Genomic DNA, 23,558 nt, shown 5'->3' with positions numbered 1-23,558 from the left:
TTCCAAGCACCCAAAGAGGATGTATCATTTGTGATCAACGAAATGATATGAGCCAACAAACTACCAACGATAGCGCTAAAAGGAAGTCGGTCCTGGAGAAACCAACTACTGTAATCTGCATGAGGAGTGGTGGTACCATATGCATTTTGGGTTGGCGACATTGGGAGATGTGTGACATTGATGAATTCGTATATATCTAAGCCTTAAGGAGAAGCTTTAATATGAGTTATCCAACTTAATTAATTAGTAGGGGTTAGTTTTAGAGAGGAAGGGAAAGTAACCATTGTTAAAGATGGTGTTGTGGTGGGGATGGTAGGAAAGGTGGCGCTGTTGGTGGTACTGTCAGATGTCACTTAGAAGGAGGTGTTGCATCAGAAGAGAGGTAGGTGGCAAGAAGATTAGGGTAAACCCGCTCTAATACCATATAAACCTATCAAATGAAAAAAAATATTTTCTAATTTACAAGGGAAATACATATAAATACATAAATAATGTCATGAGAATAGGAAACTACAAAAAAATAGGATCTGAAATTGATTATGTACAATATTTTAAATAAATTCAAAATTATTGGTAGGAAAGGAAATCAAGTTTAATATGCTAACGTCTCTTTGACCGTAAAACTTTTAGATATCGGGCATAGTTTTTTGGAACACCACCTAATCCGTTCATTTTTCTTAAATTTCATGTATGTGTGACTTGAATTGAATCGAAGCCAAAGCCAATAACCCTTAACATAATGCTAACCGGAGTGGACATAGAAGAAGACGTGCGAAGCTGACATGTCCGGCCAAGGGACGTGTGAACACCGCCCCAGTGGCCATTGGCTTGGGTGTGATCAGTGGCGGATCCAGGATCAATGCAAAGGGGTATCCCTAATAAGTAAAGGGGTATCCCGACAAAAAAAAATCGTGTAATACACAATAAGGAAAAAAAATTCCGAAAAAATTACACTACTAAATTTTTTTTGTGGGGTATCCCGGGCTACCCCGAGATACATAGTAGATCTGCCTATGGGTGTGATGGCTTCATGAAGACGGATGCTCACAAGGATGATGATTGGCCTTTTTCCTTTACCGTTTTGCTGACTATTGGCTTATTAAAAAAAATCAATTTTAAAATTAATCTCTCTATATATACACCCACTTTACACATTTTTTTTACATACATTTTACACTACAAAAACACACAATCTCTTCCCATATTCTTTATTTTCTTCAGCATATGAATCCAAATTAAAATACACCACCCACTCCAAACACCCCAAACACTCCAAATGATCAATTTGCAATCTTAGTTACATGCAATTGATAATATCTTCAATCCAACAACAACCTCTATTTAACAATCTTTCATACCATCCAAACTACTACCAACAACAACGACCACCACAATTCAATCAACCCCAATTTCAAGCCTTCCAACAACAACCTTCTCCACAATTTCAACCCCAATCTTCTCAACCTCAACAATTTCATGCACAACCTTCACAACCATATCAAGTCCTATTATTTCAATCCCAACCTATAAACCTCAACAATGACGACGATGATGAACGGCATCCAAGAAACACAACCAAATCGTTGAAGGAAAAAAAATGAAAAGATCCAAAAAAAAGAACTACGCACTAGACCGAAGACGAGGAGGAAGCTTTAGCTTTGTATTTTCATATCACAAGACGGGGATGTCAGCAATGCGCAATCGGGTTAAAGTTTTTGGAATCATATTTTAGACCAATATCACGCGTTATTAGGAAGAAAAATGGATAAGATGTACGACACGGTCAAATGAAAATGGCATGACCTTTGAGCTGCTTGCACCAAATTTAATGACATATTTGAAAATCTTAAAAATATGCATAGAAGTGGTAGCAAAGATTTCAACATTTTAACAACCGCATGCTACCAATACAAAATTATCAATAATGGTAAACCATTCGGCAACCAAAAAGCGTGGGAAGTTTGTTGTAATTGTCCAAAATGGGTCCTCTATCCGGAAACGGCGCATCCAAGATCAATCACCGACTCCAACAAAAGACCTAGAACTTTCAAGTTGGACGTGGGTGTTGGTCTCGACCTCAATGATGACTTCGACACCATCGAGCGGGAAGGTCTACCAAACGTCCAACTTCGTCGACCACTGGGAAGGGACAAAGTGAGAAAGGCGGCGTCTTCAAGTGGAAAAGCGACCACCGAGGACGTACTAGTGGAAAAAAAATAGACAAAACTCTAAGTTTTTTTAGATTTTTTTTTTGTAATAACGGAGGAAGCTCGTCATCAAAAAATAGCACTTACCGATCTTTAAACTTTAAACACAAAGCCGCAACCGGATCTCGACCCAGAAAATCTAGCGGCGTTTTTTTAAATTCAACAACAAGTTCTTGAAAAATATAACAACTAAATTCTATGTTTTTTATATTTTTTTTTAGTAATTTAGGTTTAATTTTCTATGTTTTTTTAGTAATTTAGGTTTTAAAGTTCTATGTTTTTTAATTAATGTAATGTAGTTTTAATTAATGTAAAATACTTATTTATGTTTTAAAATATGTTTTTTTTATTTAATTTAATGTTAAAAAAAGATAAGTATTGTAGAGTGGTAACCATTTCCAATTCTAGTGGTTTGGTGTTGAGTTTGTAGTGGAGCTGACGTGACGCTGAGTTGACAACATGATGCGATCCAGTCCACTAAGGAAGTCCAACCAACAGCAGCCCAAGAACAGAACCGAACCAAGAGAATTATTAGAAGACACAACTGATTCCAAGATTGAAGAACTGGTCAATCTGTGACCACTAGCTCCATTTCCCTTTTAAGTTTGCATGTATTTCTCCATGATACAAGGAACTACCCATGTTCCCTGAATAACTTGCACATTTCCATATTCAGTAGAATTAGGATTGAAGTATTATTGCATTAGTATTTATAGGATTGTAATTTTGTTATTAAGGATTATTCAGAAAATTGCTCCAATTGTGCTTATTACTCTTGCTTCTTGGGAGACAAACCATCTCAAATTAGGTTATATATTTTGGTGCTTTCATCGACGTTACTATGCCTCCTCGGAAAGACTCCATTTCCGACAACCCACCACCTCCTAGCAACATGCAAACCCTCATCCAGTTAACCACCAACCTCATCAGCCACATCATCGCTCAATCCGCCACCATGTTCCACCAAACGGAAGCCATTACCAAACTCACCATACTCCTCACCAAACCAGAAAACCAACCACACCCACCCCCACCACTACCTCCACCGCCACAGAACAACCACCGACCACCTAAGATCTCGCTCCCCTTGTTTGATGGAACCAACCCATTAGATGGGCTCTTCCAAGCTGACAACTAATTCACATATTATTCCATTCCACACACACAACGTGTTGCCCTTGCCATGTTCTACTTCACAGGAGACGCCCTCAGCTGGTACAAACATTTGCCCAATAACCATCTTCTTGGTACTTGGACTGATTTTACCCGAGCCCTAGAAACCCGTTTTGGACCCTCTACCTATGAAAACCATCAAGCCACACTTTTTAAACTCCACCAATCCACCACCGTATCTACTTATCAATCAGAATTTGAAAAGATTAGCAACTATGTTGAAGGTCCCCCCCTGAAGCCCTTCGCAACTGTTTCATCGGGCTTGCGATCCAAGATCGCCCTTAACAACCCCACCACACTTCACCAAACTTACGGATTAGCCAAACTCATCGAGGATAAACTCACCACCAACCGGCCCCGTTACACACCCTCCCCATGCAACTACAGTCCCAACCCATCCACCCCGCCAACACCTCCCAAAACAGTCATCACCCTCCCTACCCCTCAAACCACCACCACTGGTCTGCTATCACTGCCTAAACACTGTAATTCCCTCCCATTCACTTGCCTACCACCGGATGCATTACAGAGAGCCTAAGGTCTTTGCTTCCACTGCCCAAAAAAATTTCACCCAGCGTGTGAAATCCCCCACAATTCCTTCTGATTGCAGATAACAATGATATACATCCCACTGAACCACAATTCGATGCCAATTCCCTCATCTCCACCGACTTTAATCTTCCCAAAACCACCCTACTACCGGCCCAGACATTGACAACTTACAACCTCAATTCATGTCTCTCTTATATGTTGCATTTTATGGGTTACAATCACCTCGAGTCGTTCGTGTCACTGCTTACATCCATGGCTAGCCGATAACTACCCTTGTGGATTGTGGAAGCACTCGCAGAATCATCCAACCTCACATTGTTGTAATGACTAATTTACTAAAAAAAATAACTTTGTGCAAGATAATTCTCACACAAAGGATCGATAAAACTAGAAATTAGTGTTAATTTTTGAACCGTTCCCCGACAACGGCGCCAAAAATTAACACTAATTTCTAGTTTTATTGATCCTTTGTGTGAGAATTATCTTGCACAAAGTTATTTTTTTTAGTAAATTAGTCATTACTTTGAGTTTTAATAGTTTTCTGTTTTTAGGATTTTTATTAAAAATTTTATGTTTAAGCCGTGAACTCGCCGAGTGCGGTTGAAGCTACTCAGCGAGTCCATAGCTGATTCCTAGTTTCGTGTTTTATTTTATTTTTGTTCTTTTTACGCGTTTTCCTTGTTTTGATTGCAGGCATTACATGACCCGAGTATCCAACACACCTCTGGTAAAAACTTGATGTGTGTGAAACCAAATAATTTTAATCCTACTTTTCAAATATAAATTTAACACACAAAAGACAGTGTACCTATCAATTGGTGGTATAATTAAGCAAGCAGGGTATCGAACACAGGGAACGACAAATTAAGCTAACTAATAGAATTATCTTAAACAGGTAATAAAAAGAAAGGTTTTTTCTAGTTTTACAAGACTAGAAACTTAAATAGACTAACTAACATGCAATTTAACTAACTAGTAACTAAAGCAAGTAAATACCACTAAATTTAATAGTTAAGAGGACTTCTGTTTAGGTTCGAATCATTTGTTCCCATGGATGATTTTATGGTAAATGCATCGAAGTAATTCTTCATTGGTTACCGATTACGGTGATTAGGTTCACATTCGCTATTGCTAATCCTTAGAAAACAGATTAATTCAAGCAATGGCCAGTTGTCTAAATCAATGAATTTCCTAGTTTATTGCTTCGGTTTAAGTAAGACTTGTAATAAGCTAATCAAATATGCTAATTCAATTAACTCCTTGTTGATGGTTCGTCACATAAGCTCACACATTAACTTACATATCTTCTAGTTAATTCTAGTTTCACATTCGTTATTCCTAGACATATAACTACGTGGTCACATAAATCATATGAAATTAATAATTAAGAGATGTTCATACAATTAACTTAATTACTAATTTATTAACAGAGAATAGTTTTTATTAACATATGAGGTTCTTTAACAAGCTTAACAAAACAATATCACCAATGAAAACTAATCCTAACCATAAAATCAATCCATATTCACAAAATCATCTACCCTAAACAGAAGATAAAGGGTTTAGTTCATAATTGCAGTAAAAATAAATTCAAAAACGAATTCAATTAGTTCAAACATGATTCAATCAAAAGATTAACTAAGAATAAACTAGAATTTGCCTTAATCCTCTTCAAAATCGAACTTAGGGTTGATTCCTCAGCTTCTCACGGTCTAGTAGCACCTTTATTCGCAATTTTAGCCTCTTAGGGTTCCAGAGAAGTCCCCATCTCGATCTCAAAGTCCCTATTTATATTTTTCTGGAAACAGAGGTGACTCGTCGAGTCAAGGTCCCAACTCGCCGAGTCCCTCATCAAAAATCCGTGTACGGCAAGGACTTCTAGAGATTCGCGAATCTTCGATCCAACTCTTCGATTCAGGAGTTGACTCGCCGAGTGCTTCTTATTTTTGGCATTTTTTCTTCTTTGTTTCAACTCCCGAACTTCCAACTGCTTCTCCTGCTTCCTTTTGCTTCCGAGCATATCTTTTGGACTGAAAATACAATTCAAACACTATTAAGTACATTTTGTCCATAATGTGCAAATAATTAGTTAATAAATAAGAAAAATCCACACTAAATATATAGCTAAATATGCACATATCAGTTTCCCTCCTTAACACTACATCTACACCAATTCTCCCATTCACATTCATGGTCGGCAATGGACAATTTATTGAGTGTAACAGCCTCCTTCCCAACACACCACTCGATCTTAATAAAAATACCTTTCAAGTGCCCTCTTTGTGTTACCAGTACGAGTTGATGTTATCCTAGGCCTTGCATGGCTTCATTCACTTGGACCAATCCTGACAGCTTTTTCCATTACCCAAATCTCGTTCACTTTTAATGGGCTAACCTATGTCCTAAAAGGAGAACCGTTGGCATCTTCAGCTTCACCCAGTTCCATCCACACACTGCTCAAAAAAAAACTTTGTGGCCTTCCTACACACTATGATTTACCACCACCACTAACCAACAGAGCTACCAACCCCATCTGGAACCCCATATTGAATCCTTTCTCACAAAATACAAACCCCTATTCGACCCACCTCACAACCTACCATCATCTCGCCAACATGATCGTCACATCGCTCTTCATCCTAATACTCAACCCATCAATGTAAAACCATACCGTTATCCACATTATCAAAATGAGATTATGACCTCCCTAATCACCGAAATGCTCACAAATGGCATTATCCAACCAAGCCATAGCCCATACTCTTCCCCAGTACTTCTAGTACAAAAGAAGGATGACACTTGGCGCTTTTGCATCGATTACCGGGCCCTCAATGCAGTCACAGTATGCGACCGTTTTCCTATACCCACTATCGACGAGCTACACGATGAACTCCATGGTGCTACCGTTTTCTTGAAAATTGATCTTCGTGCTGGCTACCACTAAATACGGGTTTCACCAGCCGATATTCACAAAAAAATGTTTTGCATAATAGGTGGGCATTATGAATTCAAAGTAACGCCATTTAGCCTTATCAACGCCCCTTCGACCTTCCAGGCTGCCATGAACGATCTCTTCCAATCAGTGTTGCACAAATTCGTTCTAGTTTTCTTCGATGACATCCTTTTCTACATCCCTACCATCAACAACCATTATGAACACTTACAATTTGTTTTTCAGACACTCCTGGACAACAATTATCATGCCGAGGCTTCCAAGTGTCAATTTGCTACTACATCTATCCATTCCTAGGGCATATTATATCCACCAAAGGTGTCGATGCCGACCTAGAGAAACTATCCGAGATTTAAGCCTGGCCCTCCCCAACCTCCTTCACTACCTTGCGCGCCTTTCTGGGCCTTGCATGCTATTACCAACGATTTGTCAAAGCTTACGCCCAACTCGTTGCCCCGTTAACGGGCCTCCTAAAAAATCCCACCTTTTCCTGGAACAAGAACACCACCACTGCCTTCGCTTCCCTCAAAACGACGATGACCCAACTGCTTACCCCCGCCCTTCCTGACTTCTCAGAACCCTTCAGCATCACCACGGATGCCTCTGGAGTGGCAATAGGTGCGGTTCTATCCCAACATGATAAGCCTATCACTTTTTTTCAGCTAGAAATTGTGTGATAGAATGCAGGAAAACTCCACCTATATAAGAGAATTATACGTCGTCACCAAAGCCATCAAAAAGTGGCGACAATATCTCTTAGGTCGCAAATTTTGTGTCTACATAAATCATCATAGCCTCAAACACCTCCTCACATAAACAATCCAAACACCCGAACAACACAAATGGCTCACGAAATTGTTGGGATACAATTTCAAACTCCACTACAATTCGGTTAAAGAAAACTAAGTAGCTGATGCCCTTAGTTGAACCGAGCCATCACAACTCATGGCACTCACTGGACCCACAACCACTTGGTTGAATGAGCTGCATTCCTATTACACTAACCACCCCAAGGGCAAGAGTTTGATTACAAAATTAGAGCATGATTCACCTTGACTCCTAAATCATACACTTCACAACGGCTTGGTATATGTCCATAACCGCCTCCTTATTCCTATCATTCCACATGTACGTTCTTTACTTTTGCAGGAATTTCACAACAACACTAGGAGGCCATGTCGGAATACAAGCTACTGTTTGTCGCATACCATCTTCATTTTATTGGCCATAACTCAAACAAGAGGTTACCACATTCATTAACCAATGCTCCACTTGTCAAACCACCAAATACCCCACCCACAAGCCTTATGGCCTCCTCCAACCCCTTCCCATACCAACAAAACCTTGTAACGATCTCACAATGGACTTCATTACCCATCTCCCACCCTCCAATGGAAACACGACCATATGGGTCATTGTTGACCGACTCACAAAATTCGCCCATTTCCTAGACCTCCCTAACCACTTCACGGCTCAATCCTTAGCCACAATCTTCCTACGAGATATCTATCGCCTCCACGGACTACCCAAATCCATTACATCCTATAGAGACCCATGTTCTTCAGCCATTTTTGGACCCAACTGTTCAAACAGTTAGGCACAAAGCTCCGACATTTGAGTGCCTACCACCCTCAAATGGATGGCCAATCTGAGGTTGTCAACCGTTGCCTCGATTCATACCTTCGAGTCTTTGTTCATGATGAACCCCTCTCCTGGAAGAGTTACTTATATTTAGCATAATTTTGGTACAACACTAGCTTCCATTCATCTACCCATATGACTCCATAAAAAGTTATGTACAGACGTAAAGCGACTACCATTCACGACTATACCTCGCGCTCTAACACTACATCATCCATTAATGCCTCTCTCCTGGAACACCAACGTCTCATTAAGGTTCTCAAAACAACCCTTTCACAAGCACAAGACCAGATGACTAAACAAGCCAACAAGAAACAAATGGACAAACAATTTCAAGTGTGTGATCTGGTTTATCCTCGACTTTGTAATTACCGACAATATCCAGTAGCAGTAAGAGAAAGTCAAAAGCTCCCTAAAAGGTTCTTCGGACCCTACAAAATTCTTGAACGAATTAGACCAATAGCCTATCGACTACAGCTACCACCCATGTCACGAGTCCACCTCGTCTTTCACATATCTCTCCTCAAACAGAGCCATGATCAACCAATAGCGACAAAATTTCCTAGTGAATGGCTATATGATTTAACTGATGACATTCCAGTTCCAGAGCAGGTCCTCCAACACCGCCAAATTGATCCACGAACCAACCAAGTGATCATCAAATGGAAACACCAAGATCCATCTGAAGCAACCTGGGAAGATTTAAGAGAATTCAAACTCTGATTTCTAGATTTCATTACCGGACTTGAGGACAAGTCCGATTTCGAGGAAGGGAGTATTGATGCGATCCAATCCACTCAGGAAGTCCAACCAACAGCAGCCCACGAACAAAACCGACCCAAGAGATTTATCAGAAGACCCAGCCGATTCCAAGATTGAAGAACTGGTCAATCTGTGAACACTAGCGCCATTTCCCTTTTAAGTCTGCATGCATTTCTACATGCTACAAGGAACTACCCATGTTCCCTGAATAACTTGCACCTTTCCATATTCAGTAGAATTAGGATTGAAGTATTGTTGCATTAGTATTTATAGGATTGTAATTTTGTTATTAAGGATTATTCAGAAAATTGCTCCAATCGTGATTCTTACTATTGCTTCTTGGGAGACTAACCATCGCAAATCAGGTTATATCACAACACTTTTTAAGTAGCTTGAGTGTGACCACTCCCTATAGCCTAGCTGTCATTAACATTCAAGAACCCCTCAAATAAACACATCTTTTTAATGGCGATTATTGAATAAACTTATCAGACTCGACCATGAACAACACAGTTTGCATTGGTAAGTTTTATAACCCTCTTGTGTCCTACGTAGCCTCGTCTTTTACATGATTACATTTCTTTGGGTGTTTGGAACAACATTTTGCATACCATGTACTTTCTGTTGTTGGTTGAATTTTGCTATAGATTTCAAAAAAGTGAAAAAAATCCAACCTGGATCGAACATAAATCCTTTTCCAGAACCTTGGCATTCCGCACCTTCAAGAAACGAACGAAAGAAAAAAGTTCCCCGTCTTGGAGAACTTAAATTTTATTAGACATCAGCAACTCTACCGTACTTCTCACAAAGATTCCACAACCCCTTAACATCCATTTCACTTATGAAGTTCATCATATAGAATGTGACATCAAGATTCACTAAATTCGGAAAAGTTCGGAAAGGGAGAGCGGTGAAGAATAAGAGTTGCAAGGTGTTCGTACTTGGTAGATAAACCATTAATCACATAAATTACCAAATGCTTGTCTTGTACCTTAGATGAAGCATCAAGATTTTCCAATAGATTGGATATGTGTTGAATTTTGTAACAATAAACTGCCATGGATATGTCATCAATTGAGATATTGCGAAGTTCGGTATCAAGTTGCATCAATCTTGCTTTATTATTGTCACGAAAAAGCTTCTCCATGTGTAGATATACATTACGAGCATAAGAATATTCCTTGAGAACCATTTGTAGAAGAGAATGAAAGACGGTGGAGAAGACCCACATCTTTACTTTGACGTCGACCTTTTTCCATTCATCAACATCTTTTGTTGTTGGTGCATTGTAAGTTGTAAGTGGCACTGACATGGTCAATAGCATCGTATGCTTGACAGTGGGTTAGGAAGAGAGCCCTCCAATAGTCGTAATTGAGTCGTTCTATGTAAGCACTAATGGAATATGTGACTTGATGTTAACGAAGGTGAAGGCTTTATGAGGAAAAAGTGTATTAATGTCGCCTATGATGATGAAAACATGGAGAACATAGGTGGTGATAGTAGGATTTCAATGAGACACAAAAAGAGTCTCCGGTAGTGTTTATGGAAAGGGTTGAGAATACGAGGGAAAATATGATAATTAGGCTGATACCATATTGAGAGATATAGTAAATTATTCTCGTTGTCGTTCAAAAGATGGAATAAAAACAATATACAAACACGGTATAAGGGCCTATACACTACAAAATACATGGCCTATACCGTATACAATACATGGTCTAAGCTATATACACTAACACTTTTGTCACTTTATGATTAAGGTCACATGCACTTTCTCCATTACGACAACCTTGTGTTTCTTCCATTACTTAAGTCATCCACCTAATGTCTAACCCTAAGGTTTAGTTTTCCAAACCTAACCCACTACTTTTATATGTGTTCATGCTAGTGGTTGGTTTTCCTATTGGCATTGAAGGTTGAGAAGCTTAAGGAAATTTAGAAGACAATACCTTGATGTATCAAATATTATTTACTTGAGTTGTTTCTTGTTTATCATGTTACATCCACTCGTATGACTTGATATTTAAATACTTTCAAATGTTAAAGTTTTATTTTTTAGGACATTTATCCGCACTTGCAAATAAAATTTGAAAAAACATTAAAAGCTTGATTTGAAATTGATTAATAAATTAACCTATGTTTCACATCACGAAGCACAAGAAATTTAAGACGACTTTCCATTAAGTTCATGGCATTCTCTATCAAACGTTCATGCCATTCTTTAAGAGTGGCGTATAAGACCGTGGAGGTTACAAATTTTGAAAAAAAAAAAAAATGAATAAACAAGTGAACAATTACGTGTTGTGATTGTCAAGTTGTTCGAGAAATCACAAGTTACATGGTTATTTATTTTGTGCTAAAAGTTGAAAGGATGGTTATCTTGATATATTTGACTTTCATATAATAGAGTGATTTCATATATGGTTATCTTAGTAAACATCCCTAACATTGATATATTTACACAATAAAATATTTTCAAATGATTTTTACGGTATAAAATAAGTTTTAGGGACGTTTCTTTTTTACTTAGTGAATTTAACGTTTAAAAAACTTAAAAAATTCAACTATATAAAAAATTTTCTTTTTCATCTTTTTTTTTTGAACCGGCAAATGAAAAATTATATATAAAAAATAGAGCCCCAGCAAGTTGCTAAGGAAAAGTACACCAAAGAAGGAAAGCAAAACAAAAACAGGAGAAATAAAAAGCACGATTACAACCCGATAAAAGGGTTTAGACACCAATCTGACCACCGAATCGAATCACATTTTCCTTTATATTTGACCCAAATGAACAATGTCGACATAATGATATCCATCAATTTCGTCGGTTGCAGCCTTTTGTTATTGAACACTCTATCATTCCGTGACTTCCAAATACTCCACATAGTTCCATAGAAAATTCCCAGCAATCTCCTTTTTTTCTTTGGACAATTCCCCCAATTTGATGCATAATCGAGTGTATCGTGAACCGTGGAAAAATTTTCAGGCTGAATGTTGCACCATTTTAAGATCCATTTCATTATCGTTTTTGCATAAGAGCATTGAATCAACATATGATTTGATGTTTCTTCTACCTCTCCACAGTGATAACACATTGTGGAGGTTACATTGACACCTCGTTTTGATAAAGCGACAGATGTCGGAATGCGCTCCTGTTTTGCTCGCCATATAAAAGTCGACATCTTGATTGGAATCTCCTTCACCCATTCGAACCTCCCGATATCAACAGAACTGCAACTATCTAATTTTCTCCTTAATGTGTTGACTTGATAATTTCCATTGCTACTGAGAGGGCAAGTCCATTTCAAATCATCACCTTCGTTTGTTGATTGTTTTTTCATTACCATGTTAATTGTGATACCGCATTTATCTAAATCTTTTTTGGAACAAGCGATGTTGTTCCAAACCCCAGGTAAGGTTTTCAAGGATAATATGTGATCAAGTTTTCCTTGAAGATTGTGAATGCTGGAGATAGCTTTTGCCCATATTGATTCCGGCTCAGAGCGAAATCGCCACCACCATTTTACGATCAAAGCCGTATTGAAAGCTTTGATCGAACCGACACCGAGCCCCCCGTCACTTTTGTTAGTGTATCTTGGAATTACCCTCTGAACCACCCCACAAAAAATTCCGTCTTAGTTTTTCAAGCTTGTCGATTATCCCTGCTGGTGCGACAAAAAGAGACATGAAGTACGTGGGCAAATTTCCCAGGACCGATTTTATGAGTGTGAGCCTTCCTCTGAAAGATAGCGTCTTGGATTTCCAAATGGTAAGCTTTTTTTGAAACCTTTCAATTACCGGTTGCCAATGTTTCTTTAGCCGCATATTGGCGCCAACAGGCACCCCAGGTAGTTGAATGGGAGATTCGCTGGTTCGCATCCAAGCGGAGTCGCCCAACGAGCAACTTCTTCAAAGTGTGCCCCAACCCCAAAAACTCTCGATTTATTAAAATTGACTTTTAAACCTGATGATACATGGAAGCATCTTAAAATTCTTGCCAAGTTCTTTACGTTGTGCTCCGTCCATTCACCAATAAATAATGCATCGTCGGCATATAATAAATGTGAGATGGTTGGGCTAATGTTAACAAATTATCTTAGTGGATTAAGTTGAAAAATAGATGTCTTTAATATTAAGTGGTCTTTGTTCGATATGTTTTTTAAAAAGATTTTCTAATATGTATCGAGGCACATATAAAAGCATTAAATATCATAAATATTACCATAATTAAATATGAAATTCATTTATTATGGAAACTATTAATGTATTTCACATTTAATTATGATAATATTCCTTATAATAAATGAATTTGGCATTTAAGTATGATAATATTTGTAACATTTAATGCTTCTTATATGCGTCTTAGGGTCCATATTAGAAAATCCTTTTTTTTAAGTTGCAAAATAATGGTTTTATTTGATAAGTGAATTTATCGCCGCTGTAACAAGCAGCTAACAAACCTCCCTACTATTTTACATGACATTGTTCCACTAAGGTTTCTTGTTAGCATGATATGAACACATGTACATTTGTTTAAAAGTACACCTTAAATATCTAAAATGTCTTCTATATACCCGCCAAATAACAGCATTTTATTAATAACGATCATAATGAAATAAGTCATTTTAACATAAACCCAAAAAATAAAGTGTTACAATTTCACGATACAAAATATCAATATACCATTACTCGGTGTTTGAATAAAAACCCTTGTCCCGGATAAAATTCCCTAAAAACAACATTACCAAAAATACCCCTCAAGACTCAACTTCCTCCGATTTCGACTCACCAAGTGTAAACCTCACAAACCTCCTAACCTTAATATTCTCACCGAGTGCCGCAACCGTTTGTTTCACCACATCCTTCACAAGGACACTATCGTCTTTTAAAAACGGTTGTTCAAGAAGCGCAAGCTCTCCAAGCCTCTTTGCTACTCTCCCTTCCACAATCTTTCCCCTTATACCCTCCGGTTTAGACAAAATATCCTCTCTTTGCATCTCAATCTCTTTCTCTTTTCCCACAATACCCTCGGGTATATCTTCAATAGACACATACTCCACTTTAGGACACGCGACAACTTGCATTGCTAAATCATCCACTAATTCTTTGAATTTTTCACTTCTTCCAACAAAATCGGTTTCACAGTTGACTTCAATTAGGACTCCGATTCGGGAATCGTGAATGTAGGACCCGATTCTTCCTTCGGCTGCTAGACGGCTTGATTTTTTATCAGCTGTCGAAAGGCCTTTTTTTCGGAGGTATTCTTGTGCTTTGACTAAATCGCCCTCCGTTTCTGATAATGCTTTTTTGCAATCCATCATTCCTGCACCTGTTTCTTCGCGTAGTTGCTTCACTAATGATGCTGAAATTGTTACTTTTGGCGCCCTAAATGAAATGCAAAAAGAAAAACACAAAATGAGATTTTTTTTCCGTTAAGTCTTTGACTTTATAATAAACACGCCCTTACTCTTTAGCAGTCTCAACAACGGGCTCCGTTACCGCAGCTGGCGGCTCCACCACCGTGGGGTCCGCCGCCTTCTTGGCAGTAGTTTGGGCAGCAACTTCTGCAGCAAAATCATTCGATCTTTTTTCCAAACCTTCACCAAGGTTAAACCTTACAAACCTCTTAACTCTTATATTTTCACCAATTGTAGCAATGGTTGACTTTACATAATCTTTGACCACAACTTTATCATCTTTAATATACGCTTGTTCAAGTAAAGCAAGCTCCTCAACTCTCTTCTTAATCCTCCCTTCAACAATTTTCCCCCTAAATTGCTCTGGTTTCGCCAACAAATCTTCCTTTTGCATTTCAATTGCTTTCTCTTTTTCAATCAAATCTTCGGGAACGTCTTCAGGGATGAGATATTGTACCTGTGGACACGCAGCCACTTGCATTGCTAAATCGTTGACTAATTCTTTGAAAATGTCGCCACGTGAGACGAAATCGGTTTCACAGTTGACTTCTATTAGGACGCCGATTCGGGAATCGTGGATGTAGGACCCGATTCGACCCTCGGCGGTGGCTCGGTTTGACTTCTTGTCGGCGGTTGAAAGGCCTTTTTTTCGGAGGTATTCTTGTGCTTTGACTAAATCGCCCTCAGTTTCTGAAAGGGCTTTTTTGCAATCCATCATTCCTGCTCCTGTTTCGTCTCGGAGTTGCTTCACGAGAGCTGGTGATATTTTTGCTGTTGTATTTAAAAAATAAAAAATAAATAAATAAATAGAATTTGAGGGTGTTTTGATGTGTGTTTTAAAAGTGGTTATGTGATGCTGAATATAATCAATGATCAAAATATATCAAGTTTGAGCTCGATAATCACAAAAATAAACAAAAATTGGAAGACAATCGAAAAATACCTTTTCTTTCATGAATTGTATTTTAAGTGATTAAACCATTATGCTTTTTTAGACTCCGAAAAAAATCATTTTTCACAGTAGTTTTGATATAAGGGCAAAATAGAGAAAATAAGTTATAATAAACCTTTAGTGGTGGTTTCCAAGGGGGGAGGTGTGCTGCTTTCCACAACTTGTTGAGGGGCATTTACGTCATTTGTGTCCTCAACTGGTGTGACAGCTGGAACCTCTGTGTCTATTTGTTCGACTGAATCTTGAGGTATTTCTACTTGTACTTGGTTTGTAATGCTATCATTTTCTTCAGAAACAGGTTCGATTTTTACATCCTCATCTGTTCATAAGAAGTAATTTCATTTGTTCTTCTTTTGGCTTAATGCAGAAAAAATGACTTAATGGAAAAAAGAGGCTTTCCCCATTGAGTTTTTAAAAATGGAACATGAGTCAATCAAGGGTATAAATAGTCAAAAAGAGCAAGAGTTCAAACCTTCAGTTACAGGTGCATCAACTTGTTCAATTGAGCTTGTGATACTAGTTTCCTCTGGAATCTCTACTACTTGTTCATCTGATTCATAAGAAGTAATTTCACATGTTGTTTCTTTTTTACTTAATTGACTTAATGGAGAAAAGACTTAATCTGGCAAGCTATATTTGAGTGTTTGTTTTTGACTTAATGCAGAAAGAACAACTGAAGATATAAAGTCTGGAAAAAAAAAAAAAAAAAAGTCCTAACTTTTTTTTTTTTACAAATTTACCCATGTTTACTATTTAAATTGGTTAAAAAGTGAAACATTGTTGCATAAACTGGTGAAGAGTGAAATATTGTTAATATAAATAAGCATTTAGTTGGTGCCATGTCATGAGTTAACTGGTTTAGGTTACAATATTGCATGAATTTGTACTAAAATGAAAACCATTTGCATATTTCATCTAGATAATAAAATTGTTGCATGAATTGGTAAAATGAATAAAGATTAAAGAACAAACTCAAATAAAACATGTTCAAGTGTTCAACTCTACTTCAAAAGTCTTGATCAACATACTAAGTTAAATAAATTCAAAAACTAATAACTCATTTTCAAAAAACTAAGTGCTCGTTGTCTCTAGCCTATTCCTTTTCTTTGAATGTACCTACAAAGTTAAAATCAATGAAATACTTTAGTAAAAATAAAATATGTATTTTATAAAAATATAGATCAACCGATTTTTATGTCCGATTTTGTTTTTAAACCTCCAAAAACCACCTAGGCTGAGTTTTACAACACTGATCACTAATAGACTAAAGTAACTATATTTTGAAACATACATCAATCAAGTGTATAAATAGCATAATAAAGAGCTAGAGTTCTAACCTTCAGTTACAGGGGTATCAACTTGTTCAATTGAGCTTGTGATACTACATGCCTCCTCTATTATCTCTACTACTTGCTCATCTGATTCATAATAAGTAATTTCAGGTGATGTTTCTTTTCTTATACTTAACTTATGTGTGTTTCTTTTTCACTTTAAGCAGACTTAATACCTCATTTACTCTCTGAGTTGGTAAAAAGATGAGATATTGTTTGCATAAATTGGTAAAAAAAAGTGAAACATTGTCACTTTAAGCAGATTTAATAACCGGTTTCCAGTTACAATGTTGCATATTTTGGACCTAATATGAAACCACATGGTTGTATATTTCATCTAGAGAAACACATTGTTGCATAAATTAGGAAAAAGGTGAAACTTTTTTGTATAAATACGCATCAATCAAGGGTATAAATACCCAAAAAAGCAAGAGTTCAAACCTTCAGTTACAGGGGCATCAACTTGTTCAACTGAACTGCTCACACTACTTGTCTCCTCTGGTATCTCTACTTGCTCAGCTGATTCATAAGTAATTTCAGGTATTTTTTTAATTAAAAAAAAAGACTTAATGGACTTGATATAAAAGAACGACTTAATACATAAATCAGAAACAGAAAGCTTTCCACATCAAGTCCCGACTTCTTAAAAGTTGGCCCTCATTTACTTTTTTAAATTGTTAAAAACTGAAACATTGTTGCATAAATTGGTAAAAAGTGAAATATTGTTCCAAAAAATGGTACAAACATGAAAGATTGTTTGCATTAAATGGTGAAAAAGTAAAACATTGTTACACAAATAAGCATTGGAATGTATTTCAATCAAGAGGTCAAAGTCAAAGTCAAACCTTCAGCTACAGGGGCATCTACTTGTTCAATTGAGCTTGTGACATTACTTATCTCCTCTGGAATCTCTACTTTCTCATCTGATTCATAAGAAGAAAAGAAATTTCAGGTTTTGTTTCCTTCTAAATTAATACATAAACATAAAATAAAAAAAAGTAAGAGTTCAAACCTTCAATTACAGCATCAACTTCTTCAATCGAGCTAGTGATGCCACCTGTCTCTTCTGGTATCTCTACTTTCTCTTCACCTAATGCTTTTCATTACAACAAATATCAAAAACCAAACTAAAACAACTACATTTTTAAAAAACACAATCAACCATATGATTATAAGTAGTCAAAGATATCAAGAATTCAAACCTTCAATCACATTCTCCTCAATTACTGGAACATCAACTTGCTCTTCACTTGTAACAGTCTCTTCAACAGATTCTTTTTCAACTTTTTCATCTTCAACTACTAAAGAAGAAGAGCTTTCAATCTCAACTTTCTCTCTCTCATCCAAAAAAGAAGCAATATCTTGATTCTTACGAAAAGCAACAAGAAACGGATTTGTAGCAGTGAAAACCTTCCCTTGAAGCTTTGAATCCAATTCTTTATTATCTTCATCTCTCTTCATAGTCAAAGTCACCTGTCCTCTTGCAATCCTCAAAACCCTAACTTTGACTTCTTGACCAATTTCCAACGAAGACCCACCACCCATTATACTCCCAAACCCTTCATCAGCCTCTTCAGAAGCTGGCAAAAACCCTTCTTCACCTTCCGGAAGGTTTATAAAAGCACCCGATCTTGTCAAATTCTTCACTGTTCCTTCAAGATCTTGACCCTTCGAAAACTTTGTTGACTTTCTTCCTTCGTTACTCCTCTGGTTTGACTTTTGATTTTGACTTTGACTTCTTTTAGGTCGAGACGATTCACCACCACTCACAGGCTCGTTTTCCCGCATTGTTAAAGCGATTCGACCTGTTTCAATGTTTGCTTCCACCAATTTCACCTTCACTTCTTGACCTACTGACACCACGTTTGCAACATCTTTCACATACCCATCACTTAACCTTGACACGTGTACAAGTCCATCTGTGAATGCACCGAAGTCGATAAAAGCTCCAAATGGTTGAATCGATCTTACTTTACCCGTGAAACTTGCACCCGGAACTAATTCTTCATCTTTCACGGGTGGCATCTCGCTCTTTCTAGCGGGTCGTGATCGTTGTTTTGATTTGTCAATGGGTGTTGGTGTTTCCGGGGTTTGGATGGAATCGGAATTGGAAACAGGGGAATCGGAATCGGTTTGTACTACTGCTACATCGACTTCGGTGGCTGATGATGATATCCCGAATCTTGGTTTATGGTGAATGTGTGGGAATAATTTAAGTGATGTTGAGAGAGGTAATACACAATCTTGAGCGTATAGGGTTCTTCGGGTGGATCTTTTAAGATTATAGCATCTTATTGAACTGTTGGTGTTTCTTGTATTGAAAGTGCACCCTGGGATAAGTGAGATGCTGCTTGAAGGGATAACAGGCGTCATGTTGTTACTCCAATGGTGAATTGGGTTCGATTTGGTTTGGTTCTGTAAGTAACTATACTAATTGTTCATCAGCTTCTTCACCTGTGGAGGAAATACAGCGAATAAACTATCAATTAAGACGCAATTGGGGATTGTAAACTACAGGTCGTTAATGTAATCGTGGATTATGTTACAAAGTGTATACTAGTGGATTTCATTTATCAATGGTGGTGAAGAACTACATTTAAGATTAGAGAATTAGTTTCTCGGATAACCATGCCTTCAATTACATCACAATTTTGAAGATTGGAAATCGAATTAGCGAAAATAATAACTAATTATGGTGCGTTTATTTGAATAACATAACATCGTGAATTGGGGATTATAAACCTAACACAAGATTGACTTCAGTTCTGCATTGAAAGACTATGTAGAATCAAAACAAGAACAAAATTTCGCAAATTGAGACTAGCCTAGTATTCATAAACGATTGTTAACACGTTAAATCAACAAAGTAAAGATACCCTAGCGGAAAAGAAAAAAAAAAGTTACCCTAAAGAGAAGAGCTGAGCTCCTGTAATGGAGGTTTTGGGTTTGTGATTGTGCTATTGCTATTGCTATTGCTATGGGTGTCTATCTCTCCGACCAGAACGAAAAGAGGGAAATGAAAGGTGGGTCTTTAAACCCTTATCTCATCATCTTCTATACTTTTATCTTTTATTTTGATTTTCTGGATTTTGACGCCGTTAGTGGTGACCGTGTGAAATCAGCGGTTAATTTCTTGACCGATAAATTTCAGATATCTAAAGCCCGTTTTGTCGTAAGAAAGTGTCTAATAGCATCTCATTTTAACCTTACGAATTTTTTTTTGCTCGTTTTAAAAGATTTTTTTTTTCACTTTAAGAAAATTATGAGAGTTTAGAAGATCATTTTCAAGAAAATAAAGGGGCAAACCAGTGAATTTTTGTCTAGTCACGAAAATCCTCTTCCAAATAAGCAAATTGGTGCCACGTCGAAAAATTAAATTGTCATTTGTTATCTGAGTGATTATAATTTATTTAACATAGACAACTTCTTCTCTTTATGTTCCTTTCGAACAAAAACCCTTGCCTTTCAAAACCTCTTCCTAACGGTGACAAAATATATAAAGATCGATCTTCATTTTCAAAAAGTTCTCATCAACAAACTATTTTATTATTCTTACATCATGTGTTCGACAATGTCGATTTTGTAGGTATTGATTTTAAAGAATGTGTAGGTTTTCTTGAAAGATTTACATAGCCAGATATTGAATTCCCTAAAGGTTTAAGATTGATTTCTAATGAACTTCAATATGTTGAGTTCATTGACATTGTTTATCGGTATGGATACCAACTATCGATGTATATGGACCATTTTGGTACTAATCTCCATGTATTGTCTGATGAATTTGCTTGTTATGAGGACAACCATTCATGGGTATCAAATATGTCAAAGGAAATGGAGGATGTTATTGACCTAACTGACTTTACCACTCTATTGAGTAACAACATAAAATGAGTAACACATAAAGGGGTAGGAGTAACTCAAAAGAATCAAAATGAGGATGACACAAGTGTTGAATAAAATGATAATGTCCCAGATGTTGATGTTAAAACAAGGTTCAATGAAGTTGTACCCTAGAACAAGCAATTGCTTGTACTAGATATGAGATTTACCGACCCTAAACAATTGAAACACATGTTGTGTAATTATTTTGTAGCCAATTGCTACTAATTGTGTTATCAAAAAAGTGACAATAAAAGACTTTTGGTTAAGTGTTGTGGTGATGATTGTACCTAGGGATGAAAGTGGGTCCAAACCTAGGCGAGGTGGACCCGGAACCAGTTAACGGAATTTTGTAAAATCGGAAAGATGATCGGTATATAGGAACCGATTCCGGTTCAGTTCTGGGTACGGTACCGGGTAATGGGTCTAAAGCCGGAAAACCCCAAAAAATCAAAGTGGGTAGATTGGAACCGAATAAAGTGGGTTTAGAACCGTAAAACCTGAAAAAAACCGGAATTTGTTGGCAATTACTTACTACTTAGTGGGTTGAACTTTGAAATTTTCATATTGATATTCCGACTTCGGGGGACTATAAGTCATTGAATATGAAACCAAAATTGAGAAAAATATAGTCTAAATCATGTACAAACTCTAAACTACACTCCGGAAAAAACCAAATGTCAATCCAACTTTAAACGAATGAGATATTCATGTGTTAACGTTTTCATATAATACAAAGTATAAAAACAAATAACTGAAAAGTTAAAATTTTCAGCTTTGATATCCCGACTTCGGGGGACTATAAGTCATTGAATATTAAACCAAAAATGACAAAATTATAGTCTAAAATCATGCACAAACTCTAAACTAAAATTTGGACAAAAAAAACTTCATGTCAATCCGACTTCAAAAAAATCAGATATGCATGTTTTAAAACTTTCACAGAATACAAAAAAGATGAAAAACTAAAAACTTCCACCTTTGATATCTCAACTTTGGGGGACTGTTGTAACATCCCGAAATTCAGGTACATCTATTTAACCCTTATTATTTACTAAGTTGTCAAGTTTAGCCCTTGAGAGGAAAATGTTGCAAATGAGTACGCTGGGCATACTCAAGAGTACGCTGCGCGTACTCATGCGCTTAATTTGGACGCGGACTCTATTAGGTACGTTGGACGTACCAAAGTTACCCCGGGCATAATTGGCTTAGATGCAAAACTCTAAATGAGACTTGAGGGCTATAAAAAGAATGATAAGGCCCTTACCCTAGCCACCATATTGCAGAGAGTGAAACACTAAGAGAGTAAAAACCTGTGATAAGCTTGTGTGTGTGTTCTTAAGCTTGAAAGTGCCATTTTATGGTGGTAAAGGAGAAGAGGAGGCCATTGTGGAAGCTAGAAGTTGGAGGACAAGCTTAGATTTGAGTTCTACGGAGGTTGGAGCTTCACTTAGAGGTAAAAAGCTCAAAGCTTTCCTTGTCATCTTTGTTTTGTGCTTTATGGACCCATTTTTAGGGTTTTTGGTTCCAAGGTGGAGACTTTATGAGCAAAGAGTCTCCATAAGCTTAGATCTGCCCTATTCTAATGTAATATGTGTTGTAGGCCCATAAAAATCCAGACTTGGACGTGAATATTAAGTCATGCATGAGATATAGGCTTAATGAGGAAAGAGGAAAGGTGTTTAGAGTTATTGGAGGCCTTTACAGCCATGCAAGGCTTAAAGGTTTCGACTTTATGGATTAAGTGGCCTTAGAATAGTCAGATCTGGAATTTGAGCTTATGTCTTAACCGTTTAAGACCAAAAATCAATAAGAGCATGAAACTGAGACTTACGTTGGGCGTAAATCTCAAAACGCGTCGCGTAAGGGTTTGAGACCCCGATTCTGGATCGCCGGAGTACGCCCCGTGTACAAGAGCTGGTACGCGCCTTTGAGAATTGTATTCATTACGAGAATTTATTTTATGTGATTAGGTGGAGGCTAGATCAGTATTTCGGGTTCGAGATCATCCGAGTTACCCGAGGTGAGTCTTCTTACTATACTTTACCAAAGAGTGGTAATTAGAGTTATGTGACAAAGTATCTTGTATGCTTTTTGTATGATGTGATTTCGATGTGGTTTGTGATATGTATGACTCAGAGTTTACAAGTCCACAGAGTTAGGATGAGAGGGTCCACAAAAATATGGGACTAGAGGGTCCCACTGAGACACATTGACTAGAGTGGCTAATATGTGTTGTATGTGGTATTTTGGGGAACTCACTAAGCATTTATGCTTACAGTGTTATGTGTTTTGTGTTTCAGGTACTAGCGAGGATCGTGGGAAGGCGTCGGCATGATCCGTACACACTGACAGAGGATTGTATTTTGTGATCTTGGGAAATGTTTTATTATGATCACATTTGATGAACATGAGATTTAAGAATATTATATAAGTTTTATGTTGTTTGAAAAATGAAAAATTGTTTTAAATTTTCACGGTGTTACAAGTTGGTATCAGAGCCTTGGTTTGAGAGATTCAGATGCACCGTCGGGCATATCTGAACTCAAACTAAGGATTTGAGGAAATTTTTCACAAAAGAAACAAATTCTTTCTAAAAGAGTAAAAGATTTTTGAGAAAGGCAGAAAGGAGTAGTGTGTACAATCAGCCAGCGCCCAAACGGTGATTTCCCAAAATACCCTTAGGTTATG

General features: G+C 37.3%; 3 protein-coding genes across 5 annotated transcripts; all 3 read right to left on the bottom strand.

The window, feature by feature from the left end:
* Positions 1–10,156: 10,156 nt before the first annotated feature.
* On the bottom strand, positions 10,157–10,600 carry LOC145050679 (uncharacterized). The gene has a single exon (XM_078998888.1). The coding sequence runs from the start codon at positions 10,598–10,600 to the stop codon at positions 10,157–10,159; it is 444 nt and encodes a 147-aa protein (XP_078855014.1).
* Positions 10,601–11,999: 1,399 nt separating this feature from the next.
* LOC145050678 (uncharacterized) lies at positions 12,000–12,635 on the bottom strand. The gene has a single exon (XM_078998887.1). The coding sequence runs from the start codon at positions 12,633–12,635 to the stop codon at positions 12,000–12,002; it is 636 nt and encodes a 211-aa protein (XP_078855013.1).
* A 1,261-nt stretch (positions 12,636–13,896) lies between these two features.
* On the bottom strand, positions 13,897–20,030 carry EMB2726 (elongation factor Ts family protein). Of its 3 annotated transcripts, none has more exons than XM_079003004.1 (10): positions 19,893–20,030; positions 18,191–19,442; positions 18,001–18,084; positions 17,834–17,911; positions 17,430–17,507; positions 16,995–17,075; positions 16,130–16,207; positions 15,773–15,976; positions 14,756–15,476; positions 13,897–14,673 (listed from the first exon to the last, which is right to left on the bottom strand). In XM_079003004.1, the coding sequence occupies exons 2-10, from the start codon at positions 19,359–19,361 to the stop codon at positions 14,046–14,048; spliced, it is 3,123 nt and encodes a 1,040-aa protein (XP_078859130.1). In that variant the 5' UTR covers positions 19,362–19,442; positions 19,893–20,030; the 3' UTR covers positions 13,897–14,045. The 3 variants fall into 3 exon arrangements, with proteins under 3 accessions (XP_078859130.1, XP_078859131.1, XP_078859132.1); XM_079003005.1 differs by having other exon boundaries at positions 18,001–18,078; XM_079003006.1 differs by lacking the exon at positions 16,995–17,075.
* Positions 20,031–23,558: the final 3,528 nt, after the last annotated feature.

Source organism: Lactuca serriola, chromosome 5 (genome assembly GCF_051521515.1).
Source record: "Lactuca serriola cultivar US96UC23 chromosome 5, Lser_US96UC23_V15, whole genome shotgun sequence".
Classification (NCBI taxonomy): Eukaryota; Viridiplantae; Streptophyta; class Magnoliopsida; order Asterales; family Asteraceae; genus Lactuca; species Lactuca serriola.
Note: the sequence above shows the minus strand (reverse complement) of the source record. Positions and strands in the feature narration are given on the sequence as shown.